Source organism: Capsella rubella, unplaced genomic scaffold (assembly GCF_000375325.1).
Source record: "Capsella rubella cultivar Monte Gargano unplaced genomic scaffold, Caprub1_0 scaffold_3, whole genome shotgun sequence".
NCBI lineage: Eukaryota > Viridiplantae > Streptophyta > Magnoliopsida > Brassicales > Brassicaceae > Capsella > Capsella rubella.
Window position 1 is genome coordinate 2174464 of NW_006238921.1, and position 15369 is coordinate 2189832.

General features: G+C 38.3%; 5 protein-coding genes across 5 annotated transcripts; 3 read left to right on the forward strand and 2 right to left on the reverse strand.

The window, feature by feature from the left end:
* Window positions 1-1583: 1583 nt before the first annotated feature.
* LOC17892648 (pre-mRNA-splicing factor cwf23) lies at window positions 1584-3014 on the reverse strand. The gene is made up of 4 exons (XM_006298413.2): window positions 2765-3014; window positions 2602-2653; window positions 2411-2478; window positions 1584-2125 (listed from the first exon to the last, which is right to left on the reverse strand). Exons 1-4 carry the CDS (start codon window positions 2903-2905, stop codon window positions 1697-1699), a joined length of 690 nt encoding a protein of 229 aa, XP_006298475.1. The 5' UTR covers window positions 2906-3014; the 3' UTR covers window positions 1584-1696.
* A 2164-nt stretch (window positions 3015-5178) lies between these two features.
* On the forward strand, window positions 5179-6106 carry LOC17891360. Its single transcript, XM_006299004.2, has one exon. The coding sequence runs from the start codon at window positions 5331-5333 to the stop codon at window positions 5937-5939; it is 609 nt and encodes a 202-aa protein (XP_006299066.1). The 5' UTR covers window positions 5179-5330; the 3' UTR covers window positions 5940-6106.
* Window positions 6107-6151: 45 nt separating this feature from the next.
* Window positions 6152-7545, reverse strand: LOC17891571 (multiple organellar RNA editing factor 3, mitochondrial). The gene is made up of 4 exons (XM_006298325.2): window positions 7125-7545; window positions 6933-7030; window positions 6612-6677; window positions 6152-6461 (listed from the first exon to the last, which is right to left on the reverse strand). The coding sequence occupies exons 1-4, from the start codon at window positions 7490-7492 to the stop codon at window positions 6280-6282; spliced, it is 714 nt and encodes a 237-aa protein (XP_006298387.2). The 5' UTR covers window positions 7493-7545; the 3' UTR covers window positions 6152-6279.
* Window positions 7546-7971: 426 nt separating this feature from the next.
* Window positions 7972-12539, forward strand: LOC17890642 (probable acyl-CoA dehydrogenase IBR3). The gene is made up of 17 exons (XM_023786205.1): window positions 7972-8340; window positions 8422-8556; window positions 8754-8894; window positions 9005-9136; window positions 9251-9436; window positions 9517-9594; window positions 9687-9806; window positions 9914-10012; window positions 10094-10211; window positions 10325-10566; window positions 10648-10845; window positions 10925-11067; window positions 11247-11331; window positions 11440-11649; window positions 11744-11896; window positions 11974-12078; window positions 12168-12539. Exons 1-17 carry the CDS (start codon window positions 8206-8208, stop codon window positions 12360-12362), a joined length of 2475 nt encoding a protein of 824 aa, XP_023641973.1. The 5' UTR covers window positions 7972-8205; the 3' UTR covers window positions 12363-12539.
* A 222-nt stretch (window positions 12540-12761) lies between these two features.
* Window positions 12762-15124, forward strand: LOC17890921 (probable pectinesterase/pectinesterase inhibitor 23). The gene is made up of 3 exons (XM_006299678.2): window positions 12762-13774; window positions 13854-14234; window positions 14321-15124. The coding sequence occupies exons 1-3, from the start codon at window positions 13138-13140 to the stop codon at window positions 15007-15009; spliced, it is 1707 nt and encodes a 568-aa protein (XP_006299740.1). The 5' UTR covers window positions 12762-13137; the 3' UTR covers window positions 15010-15124.
* The last annotated feature ends 245 nt before the right edge of the window (window positions 15125-15369 follow it).

The window sequence follows — 15369 nt, forward strand, 5'->3', positions numbered from 1 at the left end:
TTATTCTTATTATTATTCTGAGACAAAACAGAATGATTGACAGAAAAGAAGGATTTTTTTCAATAAATTTACAGAAACATATATAAAAGGGGAAATAATGTTTGGAAGAAGATTGACGCCGAAATGACAGCTTTATTTGCGCAAATAAATTGATTTTGTTGATGCGAAAAAAGGAAAATAATATAAGAATATACTTAAAAGAAAACAAATTACAAAATATATATTCCATATATTAAAAAGGGAAAGAGGGAATGAGAAAAAATGGTATGTAATCATTTATTAAAGGGTAATAATCACTATTTAAGCAAAAATTAATACAAATATTGAATTTTGTCTTAAGAAGACATTGATTAAGGGATCTGGTAGTAACGTATTATTATCGCCGACAAATCTTCTTCTCAGCAGTCTCAGGGCATAGCGCAAATAAGAGAGAAAGAGAGAGAGAGATGACGATTGACGAGAGTAACAAAGAAGAAACAGAGATGCGAGAGAGACACATAAGGGCTGTTTTAAAGCTGTTACCCTGGCCAACTTCAGAACAAATTATTATTATTGTTGTTTTGTTTTAGACAATGCATGTGTTTCATATCTTCATGTTATTTTATTCAATTATTAATTTTTGGCTCAATTTGTGAATTCCGTATAATTTTTCAATGTCCAAAAAATTAATGTTTTTATTTCTGGTCACCAAATATTAATGTATTTATATACATGTTTCGTGACTGTATTTCCTTATCTTATTTCAGATGTTATATTACCATTCAATAATGGTGTATATATACAGTATACTACCTATCTATGAAAAGGGAAAAATAAGACCCGTATAAAATTATCGCTAGCTGTATATTCAAAGTTTACTTACTAATGAGAGCATTCTATTAAGTTATGAGAAAGAACAAAAAACTATATTAGGCAAAAATTTATGATCTTTTCCCTTTTTTCGTCTTGGGCTCAGAAATATACAATGAAAAATAAAGAATAATTTTAAGCATTAAGGAATAATAATAAACATTGGACTTGAAATATATATAAAGCAAGATAGAAGAAATGCTATAAACTATAAAGCATGTGGACTGACAGGGCGCGAATGAGTCCTACTCCAGTTTGCCAGCCTGGCACTTCTTTTTTCTGTCCTCTATTACTTATTCTTTTTTTTAATCTTTTGTGTTCTGTAATGCGAATACGAAATTTCAGGGATAAATTTTTACAAAATTTGGTAGTATTTTATTATAAGGAAGGGCTTATTAGAAAGAAAGAGAGAAAAGTAGAAACCCAAAAGATATCGGGCTAAGGCCCAACAATATGGACAAGTAACAAAAGAAAACTTAGGCCTATGAGACCCAATCATCATCATTAGACGATATCTTTCGCGGGTCTTTTGAAAAGAGAACAAGTGAAAAGGATAAGGCTCTTTGTAGTTTCTGATGATAGTCACCAAGTGATATTACAATGACTACCTACATGGCTACATCATATGGATTTTTTTTTTTTTTTTTTGTGTGGCTGCGTTCCAACTCCGTAATGCGTTATGTTTGTAAAGATAACAACAAGATATGATTGATTTTAGTCGAAAGATTTGAATTATGAAAGAATACAATGAAGAAGCTACGAAATTCTTCAATAGATATTTTCTCACTTTATTTAAACTAAAGGGTGGTTTTTTAAAATAAAAATAAAATAAAAAAGACTACATTGATCAGGATGAGTGAACACAAGTGGATCTGCTTCTCATAAAAATGCCCCAATCCGACAAGTTGTTGTCCAACACCCGATTTCTCACATGTGGATAACCCCATAACCTGTAATCTGATGGGTTAAACACAGGCGACTCTTTATTAAACCGGTTTCGGTTTGGTATACCATAAACAGAGCTTTCCTCTGTTGTTCTGTTCCCCATGAATCTTGCACTATTTGTTTTTAGACACCTCTCTATCACCTTGTTCTCCTCTCTGAACTTGTCCCTTATGTCCCTGAGGGTTTGACAGAACCGGTTCGGCTTGGAATCGCTACGGTTCTTCTCTTTGGTTTTGTGCGAGACTCGGCTGCTGCATTTTATGCAAATGTTCTTTCTTCGGTCCGTGTTGAAGCATCTTCTCTTTGCTTCGTCTGAAAGACATAAGTAAGCCTACATGCGTCGCATAAGTAAAGTAAGTAAGCTAGTTTAAACAGTAGACGCCAAACCGGGCTACAAGATAGATGAAGAGTATTGTTGTATTGGAAAAATGCTAGAATTCATCCTGATGCTCTCTAGTTAAGTATGTGTGTGTGGACACACACATTATATATATATATATATATATAGATATTATGTGTCTTTCATGAAAAGATAACAAATATATACATGTCAAGAAGACTGCTAGCTAGGATTTTTATTATATAAAAATAAGATTGAAAAATATATATAGATGACCTCGTGGATGAGCTTAAAAGCAATATCTGCTTTTGGGTGATTGTTTTTATCGGGATGAAGCTTCAAAGCTGAACAAAATAAACCAAGTTTATCTTAGAATTAATATACCATAACCAGAAAATGTTATAAAAAAAATGTAACAATAAAGATAGCTAATCAAATTTGAAAGTGAAATTCAAATAGTATCCGACCTAATTTGTGATATCGTTTACGTATGAGCTTGACCTCTGCATCTTCCTGGATCTGTTTTTTTTTTTTTTTAATAATCAAGATGAATCCAGTGCTCGATCTCTTTTATTTAATCATTCGTACTTGAATAAAACGCAATAAGAAAAAGAAGGAAAGAGAACATACACCGAGAATGAGATACCAGTCGATGAAACACGAACCGGAGATGCGGTTGATATGAATGCAAGAGATTGGTGATATGGATAGGGTTAGAATATCTGAGACCAATGCCGCTTTCGGATCCGTTCCGGGTCGGATCTTACCCATTTATGCAACAAAACAAAGTTTCAAGAACCTTTTCCAAGAAAATGGAGAGGTGAAAGGAAAATATGGAAGGAGAAGGAGTGAGTAGAATAGCGAGAGAGAAAGAGAGAGAGAGAAGACGTTAAGAGAAGGTAGGCAGACTTTGCGGGATTGACATTTTAAATTAGAAGAGATCAGAGAGAGAAACATTAACAAACTAATCCATTTATGATAAAATCTTTTTTTCCTTCTAATCGAGTTTAACAAAATTCTACTGAAAAGAAAAAAAGTATCAAAACGAAGAACGATCGAGTAAGAACTACGTACAAGGTAAAGTAACTTAATTACCAGCGTTGGATCAGCCGTTTTAGCCACGTTGCAGCTCGACAAATTACTACCAAGATTGTTTTGAAAAAAAAATCACAAATTAATAGAAAGAATTGTGTTGGACGAATTATTTTTATTATAACTAAATAAATTGTAAATTCTTGTAATTTGTAAATTGAATAACAAAACGGCTTTATCATTGTTTTCTACCGACATAAATGTCAATTACTTTGAAGCAAAATCAATATAACGGTAATCACTAGGTTTAGGTAAAATGTACTAGTTACCAAACTATTAACAGAATGTATTTAGGTACAAGTATAAAGTTTCAGATGTTAAATCATGTTGCATATGCATGTTGTTATACATTTTGTGGTTCCATTCCATCTGTTGTAGATTAGATTGGTTTCTTTTTGTAATATTTAAGAGGGTTGCATCTTTTATGACCAAAAAAAAAAGAGGGTTGCATGTTGTGGGTAGTATAGTGTCATGTACATTATATATGAAATTATGAATGGTTAGGTGAAGTTTTCTAATAGTATTTGATGACAGAATTTACAATCGAAAAGTACTCCTTCATTTAATTAAATCATGTATATCTCTATGACGTTAGATAGCTGTAAAATGTAGAGAATCAATTTAATACTGGAACACGAAACTTGTGATACATATAGTAGCTCTAGAGAAGTAAACTTATACATACACTTTTTAAAGCTTTTATTTGAAATCTATTGACAAAGGTGAAACAATCAAAGTAATGAAGCAACTAATTAAACCCTACTCCTCTTCTCTTTTCACAGTTTACATGAAAAACATTGAAGCTGATAGAATTTTCTATTGGTTTCCTTGCACAATATTTTGCATGGGTTGAATCAAAAACCTCGGAAGTCTAATATGTCTAGATACAACAAATGTTAAAACCTCAATATACATATGGTAGTATTATGCTATAGTATACATATCTCTGGCTTTTGCTTCGAAAATTGGATTCCGATCGGATATCGTGATTTGTTTTCTGGTGTTTGATGTTTGACTATACTTGAGACAACAAAAACAGTACTGCATATGAAAGTGGCTTTGGACATAAGCTAAGTTCGTACCTAATGTTACAAGCACGTTTATCTTTATTAAGAAAGAATTAAAAGAAACTCAAAAGCACTTTGTGTTTTGAATCATAGGTTTTCTAAACTAGGTTTGACTTGTTGCAATGAAGCCAAACAAAATTACAGTAATATATTCAAATTAAACCTAATTCATTACTGCTCAAAATCAGAGTTTTAAAAGTCAAACATAGCGGTTGTAATTGGTCACCCGAAAGTAATAATCACATGGGGATGCTAACGTCTTTGATTAATATCAATAGAAATTACCAATTACTTCCTCATTTTTATCAAACTAGCTAGGTAGTATAGAAATTGATTATTGATATAACCATGTTCATATGAGCGTTTTTCTTTGTACCGTAAGTCCGTAACTAAAAACATGTGTACTTAAAGGTGTTTGAAAGTAAATACTCCCTCTGTTTCTAATAGATTGATGTTTTGAGAATTTTTGTTCTTTCAAAAAAATTGATTTTGTAGATTAAAATATAAAAATGATTATTTTACTTTTTGCTTTTTTCCACATGTCATGTTATTAATGGTTTGTATTTTCTTTTTCTACACACAAACAATTATAAACTAATTAATAAATAAAAGTTGCACTTTTTTTTAATAAGTGTAAAAATCTTAAAACATCAATCAATTAGAATTAGAAACAGAGGGAGTATGATCTTCTCAAATGAGAGTACTAAAAGGTGTTTTAAAGCAAGTATAAACTTATTGGTCTTCGATAAATCACCTTTGGGCTTTCACGTGTTAATGGACCGGACCGGACCCTTGTTGCGTGCTACTCACGTGTGACGACAAGAGGACACGTGGCTTCTCTATTCAACGCGCAAATCAATTACGTGTCCAATTTATCCGCCTCCTTCGGATCCGAATCAGGTTCCTCATTTATCTCCGTCATTACCCGAATTTGCCGGCAAGGTTGCATAATCCCTAATCCAAAACTGTTTCGTCGATTTTGGGGATTATAAAAAAATATCCGGAACAAGGTCATCGTCGTGGATTTGTAGATCATCATGGAGTTCTCTTTGGTCGCCGATACAGTCACACTCTTTACGGCTAAGCAAGGTATCGTGTTTGGCAAATCTCTCCTTCAAAGGTTGGATTTGGCCAATCATATTTCCTTCGCCGATTCCGCCGTCGATCATCAATCTCCCGGTGGAGGAATCGTTCAAGCATCGGCGATTATCTTTCCCGTTGACGCACTCGCTCCCCCTCCGGTCAGATCTAGCTCGTATAAGACCATCCGCCGGATCCGTAAGAAGCGACGTACGAGGCGAGTTTCCTTTGGCGGTGATGGAGACGATGTTGGAGATTTTGGTCGGTTTTTGTTGGAAGGTGATTTCGGTGGTGACGACGGTCCATTCGGATTTGGAGGAGGAGGAGGAAACGATGGAGGTGGAAAGGGATGGAACTACGGCGGCGGTGGCGGTGGTTTCGGGAGGGAGAATTGGGACGAGTCGTCGTTTTCGTCTTGGTCGGATCCAGCAATGGAGTTCGTGTATGAAGTGATTTGCTGGATCGCGTTGTCTAACTGTGTGCACTTCGCCTTCAAGAGGATAGCGAGGATCGTGACCGACGGTGAAAGGGAGAAGTTGAACATCACATTATCTCCGGTGTGCTGACAAATTTGTGGTCGTAGTGTGAAGTGTGATTGAGATCCCTGCCTGGTTTTAGATTCTTAATCTCATTTCCAATTATATTATATGATCGATCCGTGTGTATATATATTTATATACATTGTACATATATTTTTAATTTCCTTTGCAAATCATCTTTTAGATTTCTATAATTTGCTCTTGTTTAGAGGAGTTAAATCATTTATTAGAGACATGAATGATGATGATTGATCGATTGGATAGATTGAAAGATCTCTTACAAGAAGGCTGGCATGTGATACCATAATCCTAATAAACTCCATAACAGACGCATACTTTGTTCATGTCGATAAAGGTTTTTATTATATTAAGCACCAGGCTTGTTGAACTCCCCTGGATTTGCTTGACCCATGGATGGCTCTCTCCTCTCCACTTGCATTGTCTCACGTCGCCTATCATATCTTGGCCTAGACCGGTTCCTAGTCTGGCGCTGTTCTGTGAACCTATACTGTGGTCTTGGTATGACCTTTCCTTCAATGTACAAGTCACCTGAAAACAAGACAAGATGGTTTCAATAAGAATTGTCTTAGTTTGTGCTGCAGCAATGCTTTTTCTCGGACTTCTCAGTCTCCATTTCATACGCTTGTAGGTATATCTCATATCCCAATCATTCACAAGATATCCAGAAACGTTACACACCTCCATAGTCTTTGTTTGGTACATCAAGGTATGAATCCGGCAGCACCCACAGAACACCAGGCAATCCTAATGTTACACACAACTCTGTATCAGATCTCCGACAGTAGAAATATGTTTTCATAATCGTACTAGAACAGACAATAACAACGATCAAGACAAGTTCCCATCCAAGCAGCGAAACCAATTGAACAGAGCAGAACCAAAATTTAGAAACCCTTTTACGGTACACAGCAACACATAACTATTACACCAGAGAAGCTACCTCAGAATCGGAGCAAAGAAGGCCTGAAAAGCTTATTACAAACATGAAACTTTTTATACCTTTGACTTTGCAAGAAAGCTCTTCAGAGATCAAAGCACCAAAGCCAGTGTAGGTGGAAGTGCAAACAGAGTAGATCTTCTTCTTTGCCTCCTCTTCGCTGTAAACCCACAGAAACGCAAATACATCAAATCACAAATGATCAAATGAATTGGGAAGAATTTAACAAAATTCAATTGGAAAAGAGAACTTGCCTGCCAAGGACGGAAGTTAAGGTTTTGACATAAGCATTGATCATTTCTTCTTCACTTGGTTTGGGATCAGTGAACTCCATGACGATGAGCCAGTGCTCGTAATCGCAACCATCGAGAAGAATCGTCTCCTTTGGCGGACGGTTGCTCCAATTCGGCGAAGGATCGTTCAGGGGAGAGTATCCGGACCCGGATGTCTTGAGTCGGGTCGAGAGGTAACAGGGACCAAGTCCGGTACGGGCTGAGAAAACCTTTTCAAGCAGAGGCAAAGCGAATCGAGAACGAGAAGAGAGCGTAGAGAGAGAAGAAGAAGGAGAGGAGGAGAGGGTTTTGTTTAGGAGTGTCGCTAATGTGCGCCGTGTAAGAGCCATCGCCGGTGAGGGTTTCGGCTTCTGTTGTATCTTCTCTTCAGTCTTTTTCTGTTGATTCGAGTTCCGAGAGAACTATATGGGCTAAGTGGGCCTTTAATATATGTTTTAATATGGGTTACTGAACTTAAAATGGCAGCCGTTGTATCAAGCCCTTTAGACCAAATCACCAAATTGAAAATAGTTGTTCATCAATCTCTCAAGTTTTGTTTTGAGAAGTCATTTGTAGATATTTTTCTTTTCCGACGCACAAACGTATTCATTTTGTGTAAGCTTTCTTAGTGTGAAGTGTGAACGTCCTAAGCTAAATCATTTAATCTGAGTTGGCAAGGCAAACTATGCCACTATCCGTGGATAAACCTTTTATACTTGAGTTTATCTTTGGCTAGCCACGATCATTATCAAAATCAGATAATCGAAATGGTTAAATGTAGTAAATTTTTTTTTTTTTTTTTTTTTTGGGTAGAGGTTACTGTAAATAAGATAAAAGATAGAATTATATCTCATAAAATCAGGAAAGTAGATAAACAATTGTTTAATTGGTAAAAAATAAAATAAAAATTATCCAAGACTTTCCTTTAATGGAATTGTTTGATATCAATGCGTCTTTGTGTTCTAGAGAGAGAGAGAATAATTCTTGTGCATGAATCTCTTGGATTTTGGTATTCGTTGCAAGTCTGAGGAGCATAGCGAGATAGAGGAGTGAAGGAGAGGACATGGGCAGCAGCACGGGCGATCTTGTGACACGTGTTCAACCTGCTCATCGGTTCGATCACCATGCTTTGTTTCGTTTCGCCGCCGACAACATCTCCGGTTTCCCGACCGACCCATCCCAATTCAAAGTCTCACAGGTATGTCTGTCCTGATCGCTGTCGTCTTTTGAGGTTTCTCCGGTAAGAAAGAAACTTTATCTGTTTTTTTTTGTTCAACAGTTCGGACACGGGCAGTCGAATCCCACGTTTCTGATTGAGGTTGGCTCAGGGAGTTCATCGAAACGATACGTTTTGAGGAAGAAGCCTCCTGGGAAGCTCCTTCAATCTGCTCATGCTGTTGAAAGGGAGTTTCAGGTATCAATTCTTTAACTCTGAAAACCCCCCAAATCATGGCAATTTGAATGAGTATACTACTCGATATCTGACGAAGATGGAATTTTTTTGCTTGTATTACATAATCATGTAACTGATTGTGATGCTACCTATAATAGACACAGTATCAAATAAAGGTAGATGCTTTTTTGCTTAATACTTTGATGGTGGTTATGTAGGTGCTTCAGGCTTTAGGTGAACATACACAGGTTCCTGTTCCTAAAGTCTTCTGCTTATGTACTGACCCTACTGTGATTGGGACTGCGTTTTACATTATGGAGTTTATGGAAGGACGCATCTTCATAGACCCTAAGTTGCCTGTAAGATTTTCTGTTATGTGAATTTGTTAATGTGCTGTTTTCTAGCTTGACATGTGAGTCATCCTGATATGAAGACATTAGTTGTGCGTGTTTCATAAATTTTGGCTTAGAATGTAGCACCTGAAAGGAGAAGTGCGATCTATCGTGCAACTGCTAAAGCCTTATCATCTCTTCACTCTGCTGATGTGGATGCCATTGGTCTTGAGAAATATGGTCGGCGAGGCAATTACTGCAAAAGACAGGTTTGTTCTTCATTTTTTGGGGTGGTGAATTTCGCGATATTACTCACTAGTTTGTTGTTCTCTTAATTCTTTTATGCTCCTGCTAAGTTTCTTTTCTGGATATTTCCATTACAGATAGATAGGTGGTTCAAACAATATTTGGCTTCAACAAGTGAAGGTAAACCTGAAAGGAATCCAAAGATGTTTGAACTTGTTGATTGGTTACGCAAAAGCATCCCTGCGGAAGATTCAACAGGAGCAACATCAGGCCTTGTACACGGAGATTTCCGTATTGACAATCTTGTGTTTCATCCTTCTGAGGTCTGAATACTTTCAAGCCCTTTTGTTTTCTGATCCTGAAATAGTCCTGGAGACCTTGCTGAAAATTCTTTAAGCTGCAGGATCGAGTTATTGGAATAATTGACTGGGAATTGTCCACGCTTGGGAATCAAATGTGTGATGTCGCATACAGCTGTATGGTAATAAGCTATTCTTGTTTGTTATTTTGTACTCACAAAGCAGCTTTCTCTGTTTCTTGCTCTGACATATATATAACTCATGGTGTTGGCAGCATTACATTGTGAATGTTCAGCTTGATAAGGAGCATGTTAGTGAAGGTCTTGAAACTACTGGAATTCCGGAAGGAATGCTTTCTATGCCAGAATTTCTCTTAGAATACTGTTCTGCATCGGTGAGTCCTGTGTAGCCCTTTAAAAGGAACCAAGTTAATTTTCCTCGTACATTGGCTATATTTTCTCAAATTTCGATTGTTGTGACATATTGGCAAATGAACTTTAGGGAAAACCATGGCCTGCTGCAAACTGGAAGTTCTACGTAGCGTTCTCTTTGTTTCGGGCTGCTTCAATCTACACGGGGGTGTACAACAGATGGTTAATGGTATTGCCTGGGAATATTTTTCTGTTCTTAGACTTTTTGGTCTGCAGTTGTAGAGCCATTGACATTGTGTTGATCATGCAGGGGAATGCTTCTGCCGGTGAACGAGCTCGAAATACAGGGGCTCAAGCTAATGAGCTTGTAGAGACTGCCTTGGCTTATATTGCACGAGAAAATGTTCTTCCAGAACAACCTCCATCTGGTAATTAACCTCTTTGAGATTCGAGTTTGTTAAGGGAAATGGTTTATTTTACATTTTTCATATGCGGATAAACTGTGATTTGATCGCTCCTAGTATCCTCATTTGGGATGCAGTTCAAAGGGACGTGGGCTCGTCGTATGAAAGCCTTGTAGATGGAAGCGGGAGATTCATCCCCAACAAAAAAGTATTGGAGTTAAGGCAAAAGTTGATCAAGTTTATGGAAACTCACATCTACCCAATGGAAAGCGAGTTTTCCAAACTTGCTCAATCAGATATGCGATGGACCGTTCACCCCGAGGAGGAAAAGTTAAAGGAAATGGCAAAGAGAGAAGGCCTATGGAACTTATTTGTTCCTGTATGCATCTCTTTCTCTACAAATCTATTATTGTTTTCACCCTGAGAGAGACTATACTCATGGGATTCTTGGTTCTTGCAGGTAGATAGTGCTGCTAGAGCTAGAAGAGAACTGGCGGGTACTGAGAATAATCATAATATCTGGGGCAAGTCTTTTGATCAATTGTTTGGTGAGGGCCTCACGAACCTCGAGTATGGTTACCTTTGTGAGATCATGGGTCGTTCTGTTTGGGCTCCACAGGTGTTTAACTGTGGTGCACCTGATACTGGAAACATGGAGGTAAAAAAGCCTGATTTGTTTACGGTCCATTAGTAATTTTGGTCATAGTTGTACTTATCTTATCTGTACTGTCTTGCAGGTGATACTGCGATATGGAAATAAAGAACAAATTTCTGAATGGCTTATTCCGTTGCTTGAGGGAAAAATTCGTTCTGGATTTGCTATGACTGAGCCACAAGTTGCATCGTCTGATGCAACCAATATTGAATGCTCTATTCGAAGGTTAGAGATTGACTTTGATTCTCGTTAAGTTGGAATCTACTTCCATTCTTCTCAACTAACAAATTGAAAACCAAAAGCATATGTATGCTATATGTCACCTTCAATGTCTCTTCTAGTAAATCCTGAAACTGAGACTGAGTCCATATTATTCCTTATAGCTATTTCTGTTTTTGATGCAGACAAGGTGATTCATACGTCATTAATGGCACAAAATGGTGGACAAGTGGAGCCATGGATCCCAGGTGCAGAGTCCTTATTCTCATGGTTAGTTTTCGTTTCGTTTCTTTTTTTCTCTCTCTATAAATCTATCCATCTATATACACACATACGCATGAATGTTGGTTATTCATTGAAATGATATGTGTGCTACAGGGAAAAACTGATTTCAACGCCCCAAAACATAAGCAGCAGTCTATGATATTAGTGGACATGCAGACTCCAGGTATACGTGTGAAGAGGCCTCTCACAGTGTTTGGTTTTGATGACGCACCTCATGGACATGCTGAAATTTCTTTTGAAAATGTGGTTGTCCCGGGAAAGAACATTCTCCTTGGAGAAGGCCGTGGGTTCGAGATTGCCCAGGTAATACTACAATTGATCCACAGATTCAGGGCTTACAGTAACAGAGAGAGTATTGATTGTATTTATCGGTCGCTTGCTATGTTTGTTATATCAGGGTAGGTTAGGCCCTGGAAGATTGCACCATTGCATGAGACTGATAGGTGCCGCAGAGCGTGGGATGGAGTTAATGGCCCAAAGAGCTCTTAGTAGGAAAACTTTTGGGAAGTTCATTGCACAGCATGGTTCTTTTGTCTCTGATCTTGCAAAGGTAAATGACACTGCGTACTTAAATCACCCAAATGCTTCTTATGAGCTCTTCTTATATGATTACTTGGTATGATACAGTTGAGGGTTGAGCTGGAAGGAACTCGATTGTTGGTTCTAGAAGCTGCTGATCATCTCGATAAGTTTGGAAACAAAAAAGCTAGAGGAATTCTCGCAATGGCCAAGGTAAAAACCGTAACATCTTTGGAATTTTTGTTTCGGTCAGAAATCGACCAAAGTAGATCGTGAAGGAGCAAAATCATTTTGGTACTCAGGTTGCAGCTCCAAACATGGCGTTGAAGGTACTGGACACAGCAATACAAGTTCATGGAGCAGCCGGAGTATCCTCCGACACAGTTTTAGCTCATCTGTGGGCTACGGCTAGAACACTGAGGATTGCTGATGGACCTGATGAGGTTCATCTTGGGACCATTGGCAAATTAGAACTACAGAGAGCTTCAAAGCTTTAAAGTTTTTACAAATCTGCGATTTGATTCTCAGAATAAGAATCAGATGAGTCTCATTTTACTTATATAATATAATAAAGCTGTTATTAGGTCTTATTATTAAATCTGAACAAGTTTATACAAGATCTTCTCATCTGTTTCATATTGTTTATACTTAATATGATGATTTGCATTGTGACATTCAACAGCCAAAGGAACTAACCCTTGTGAGATTCTTCTCAGGCGTTGTTGCCGCTACTTTTACTCTCTACCTCTAAATCAATTCCCCATTTAGTAAGAATCATTCGAATCATAGATTTCATAGAAAATCTTCAAGATTACGTTTAACATGTATCACTTCAGCCCACAAATTCATGACTCCAAAGACCATACTATTCATAGGCTATCATAAAAGCGGGAAATTTTAATATTTAGACAAGACAATATTTACTAAAGACAGAAAATGTAACATAGCCTCATGTCTTTTTCTCAAACCCCAGAAATAGCATTACAACTCTTCTCTATATTAGCCCCATCGATCTTTCAATCAATTTGTTCTAAGCATTGTATATACCAAACACCAAAACCTCCCCCTCCCCCTCCCCCTCCCCCTATAAAGAAAAAAACAAAAACTCAGAGCTAGAAGGGGCCTTATATAGAGCCACAGTTACTGGCCCCATCTGCTCCATTTTTAACATGTATAGAAAAACATTAGAAAAGTAGGAAAAAAAACTTGAAAACTACAACAAACTTCCTTTTTCGACCTTTAGAAGTTTGTGAATATAGGAAACAGCAAAAAATGGGGTTTGATGGTGATAAGAAAAAGAAATGCATCATTGCCGGTAGTGTCTCCGGTTTGTTAGTCATCATGGTTGTCTCTGTAGCCGTTGTAACGTCTAAGCACTCACCCAAAGCCGAGGAAAATCAGATCAAGAAAACCACCAAAGCAGTTCAAGCAGTTTGTGCACCCACTGACTTCAAAGAAACTTGTGTTAACAGCTTAATGAGCGCTTCTCCCAAATCCGCTGAGCCTCTAGACCTCATCAAACTCGGCTTCGACGTCACTATCAAGTCCATCAACGAAGGCCTCAAAAAAGCGTCAGGAGACATTAAAGCCAAGGCTGGCAAAGACCCAGATGCAAAGGGTGCTTTTGAGCTATGTGAAAAGCTGATGGTTGATGCTATTGAGGACTTAAAGAAATGTATGGATCATGGATTCTCGGTTGATAGGGTTGAGGTTTTTGTTGAGGATCTACGGGTTTGGCTAAGTGGCTCCATCGCATTCCAGCAAACATGTATGGACTCCTTTGAGGAAATCAAGTCCAATCTTATGCAAGACATGCAAAACATTTTCCAAACATCAAAAGAGCTTAGCAGCAATAGCCTTGCCATGGTTTCTAGCATGTCCACCCTTTTCCCGAGCTCCAACGACACAGGTATCTTTCAATTCACCAAAGATATCCATGACCAATCATTCATAATCAATAAATGGGGTAATGTGATTCTTGATAACAGGACTAACCGGAACTCTTACAAACTACGCGAGAAAGCTTCTGTCTGCAGAAGATGGTATCCCAACATGGGTTCGACCAGAGGCACGACGGCTCCTGGCAGCACAAGGTGGAGGACCTGGACCAGTGAAGGCTAATGCTGTGGTGGCTCAAGATGGAAGTGGCCAGTTCAAGACTATAGCAGATGCTCTAAACGCTGTGCCTAAAGGCAACACAGTGCCATTCGTCATCCACATCAAACAAGGTATCTACAAGGAGAAAGTCATTGTCACCCGGAAAATGCCATACGTCACTTTCATCGGCGATGGACCAAACAAGACGGTAATCACCGGTAGTCTCAATTTCGGTATCGGCAAGGTCAAGACCTTCCTAACAGGCTCCATCAGTAAGTTTCAATCTCCATTGCTCAAAAAACTGTAAAAAAAATCCCACAGAGAGAGATTCTTAGCATTACCAAATTCTGTTTCGCAGCAATAGAAGGCGACCACTTCACAGCGAAGAACATCGGAATCGAGAACACAGCTGGACCAGAAGGAGGGCAAGCCGTGGCGTTAAGAGTATCGGCGGATTACGCCGCGTTCCAGAGCTGTCAAATCGACGGTCACCAAGACACATTATACGTTCACTCTCACCGGCAATTCTACCGTGACTGCACAGTCTCCGGTACCGTCGATTTCATCTTCGGAGACGCGAAGTGCATCCTCCAGAACTGTAAAATCGTCGTGCGAAAGCCTAAGAAAGGACAGTCGTGTATGGTGACCGCGCAGGGACGAAGCAACGTCCGTGAATCGACCGGACTGGTGCTCCATAACTGCCATATAACAGGAGATTCGGCGTATATCCCGGTGAAATCGGAGAGCAAAGCTTACCTAGGAAGGCCGTGGAAGGAGTTCTCGAGGACGATCGTCATGAAGACGGCGATCGATGACGTAATCGATCCGGCGGGATGGCTTCCGTGGAGTGGGGATTTTGCGCTCAAGACGCTATACTACGCCGAGCATTTGAATACAGGGCCTGGATCGAATCAGGCCCATAGAGTTAAATGGCCCGGAATTAAGAAACTAACGCCCCAAGACGCTCTATTATACACTGGCGACAAATTCTTAGGTGGCGAGACTTGGATCCCACAAACCCAAGTTCCCTATACCGCGAACATGTAGGAGAGACTCCAATTTGTAAATTGATTCAACAACTTTTTGTAAAAATTTTTTAATTTTTTTTTTTGAAGAATGATTAATTCGTTATTTTATTGGAGAGTTTAGCATCTCCAGAGTCCAGCTCAATGTTATACAAACGTTGCAATTAATTAATATGATAAAATCAAACGTCGAGTTATGGAGATTCACGTGATGCTTATGCACATGTATCATGTATGTATGTATCGTCGTTCGAGATCCAATATTGTTCTTTGAACGGTGAAAACAATAACATTCTTCGCTTCGGGAAATTAAAAGGAACAACGACTTTTGTAGCCTTCCATACACTAAGTTTTACTTATTGTTAGTATTACTTTGTTTTTT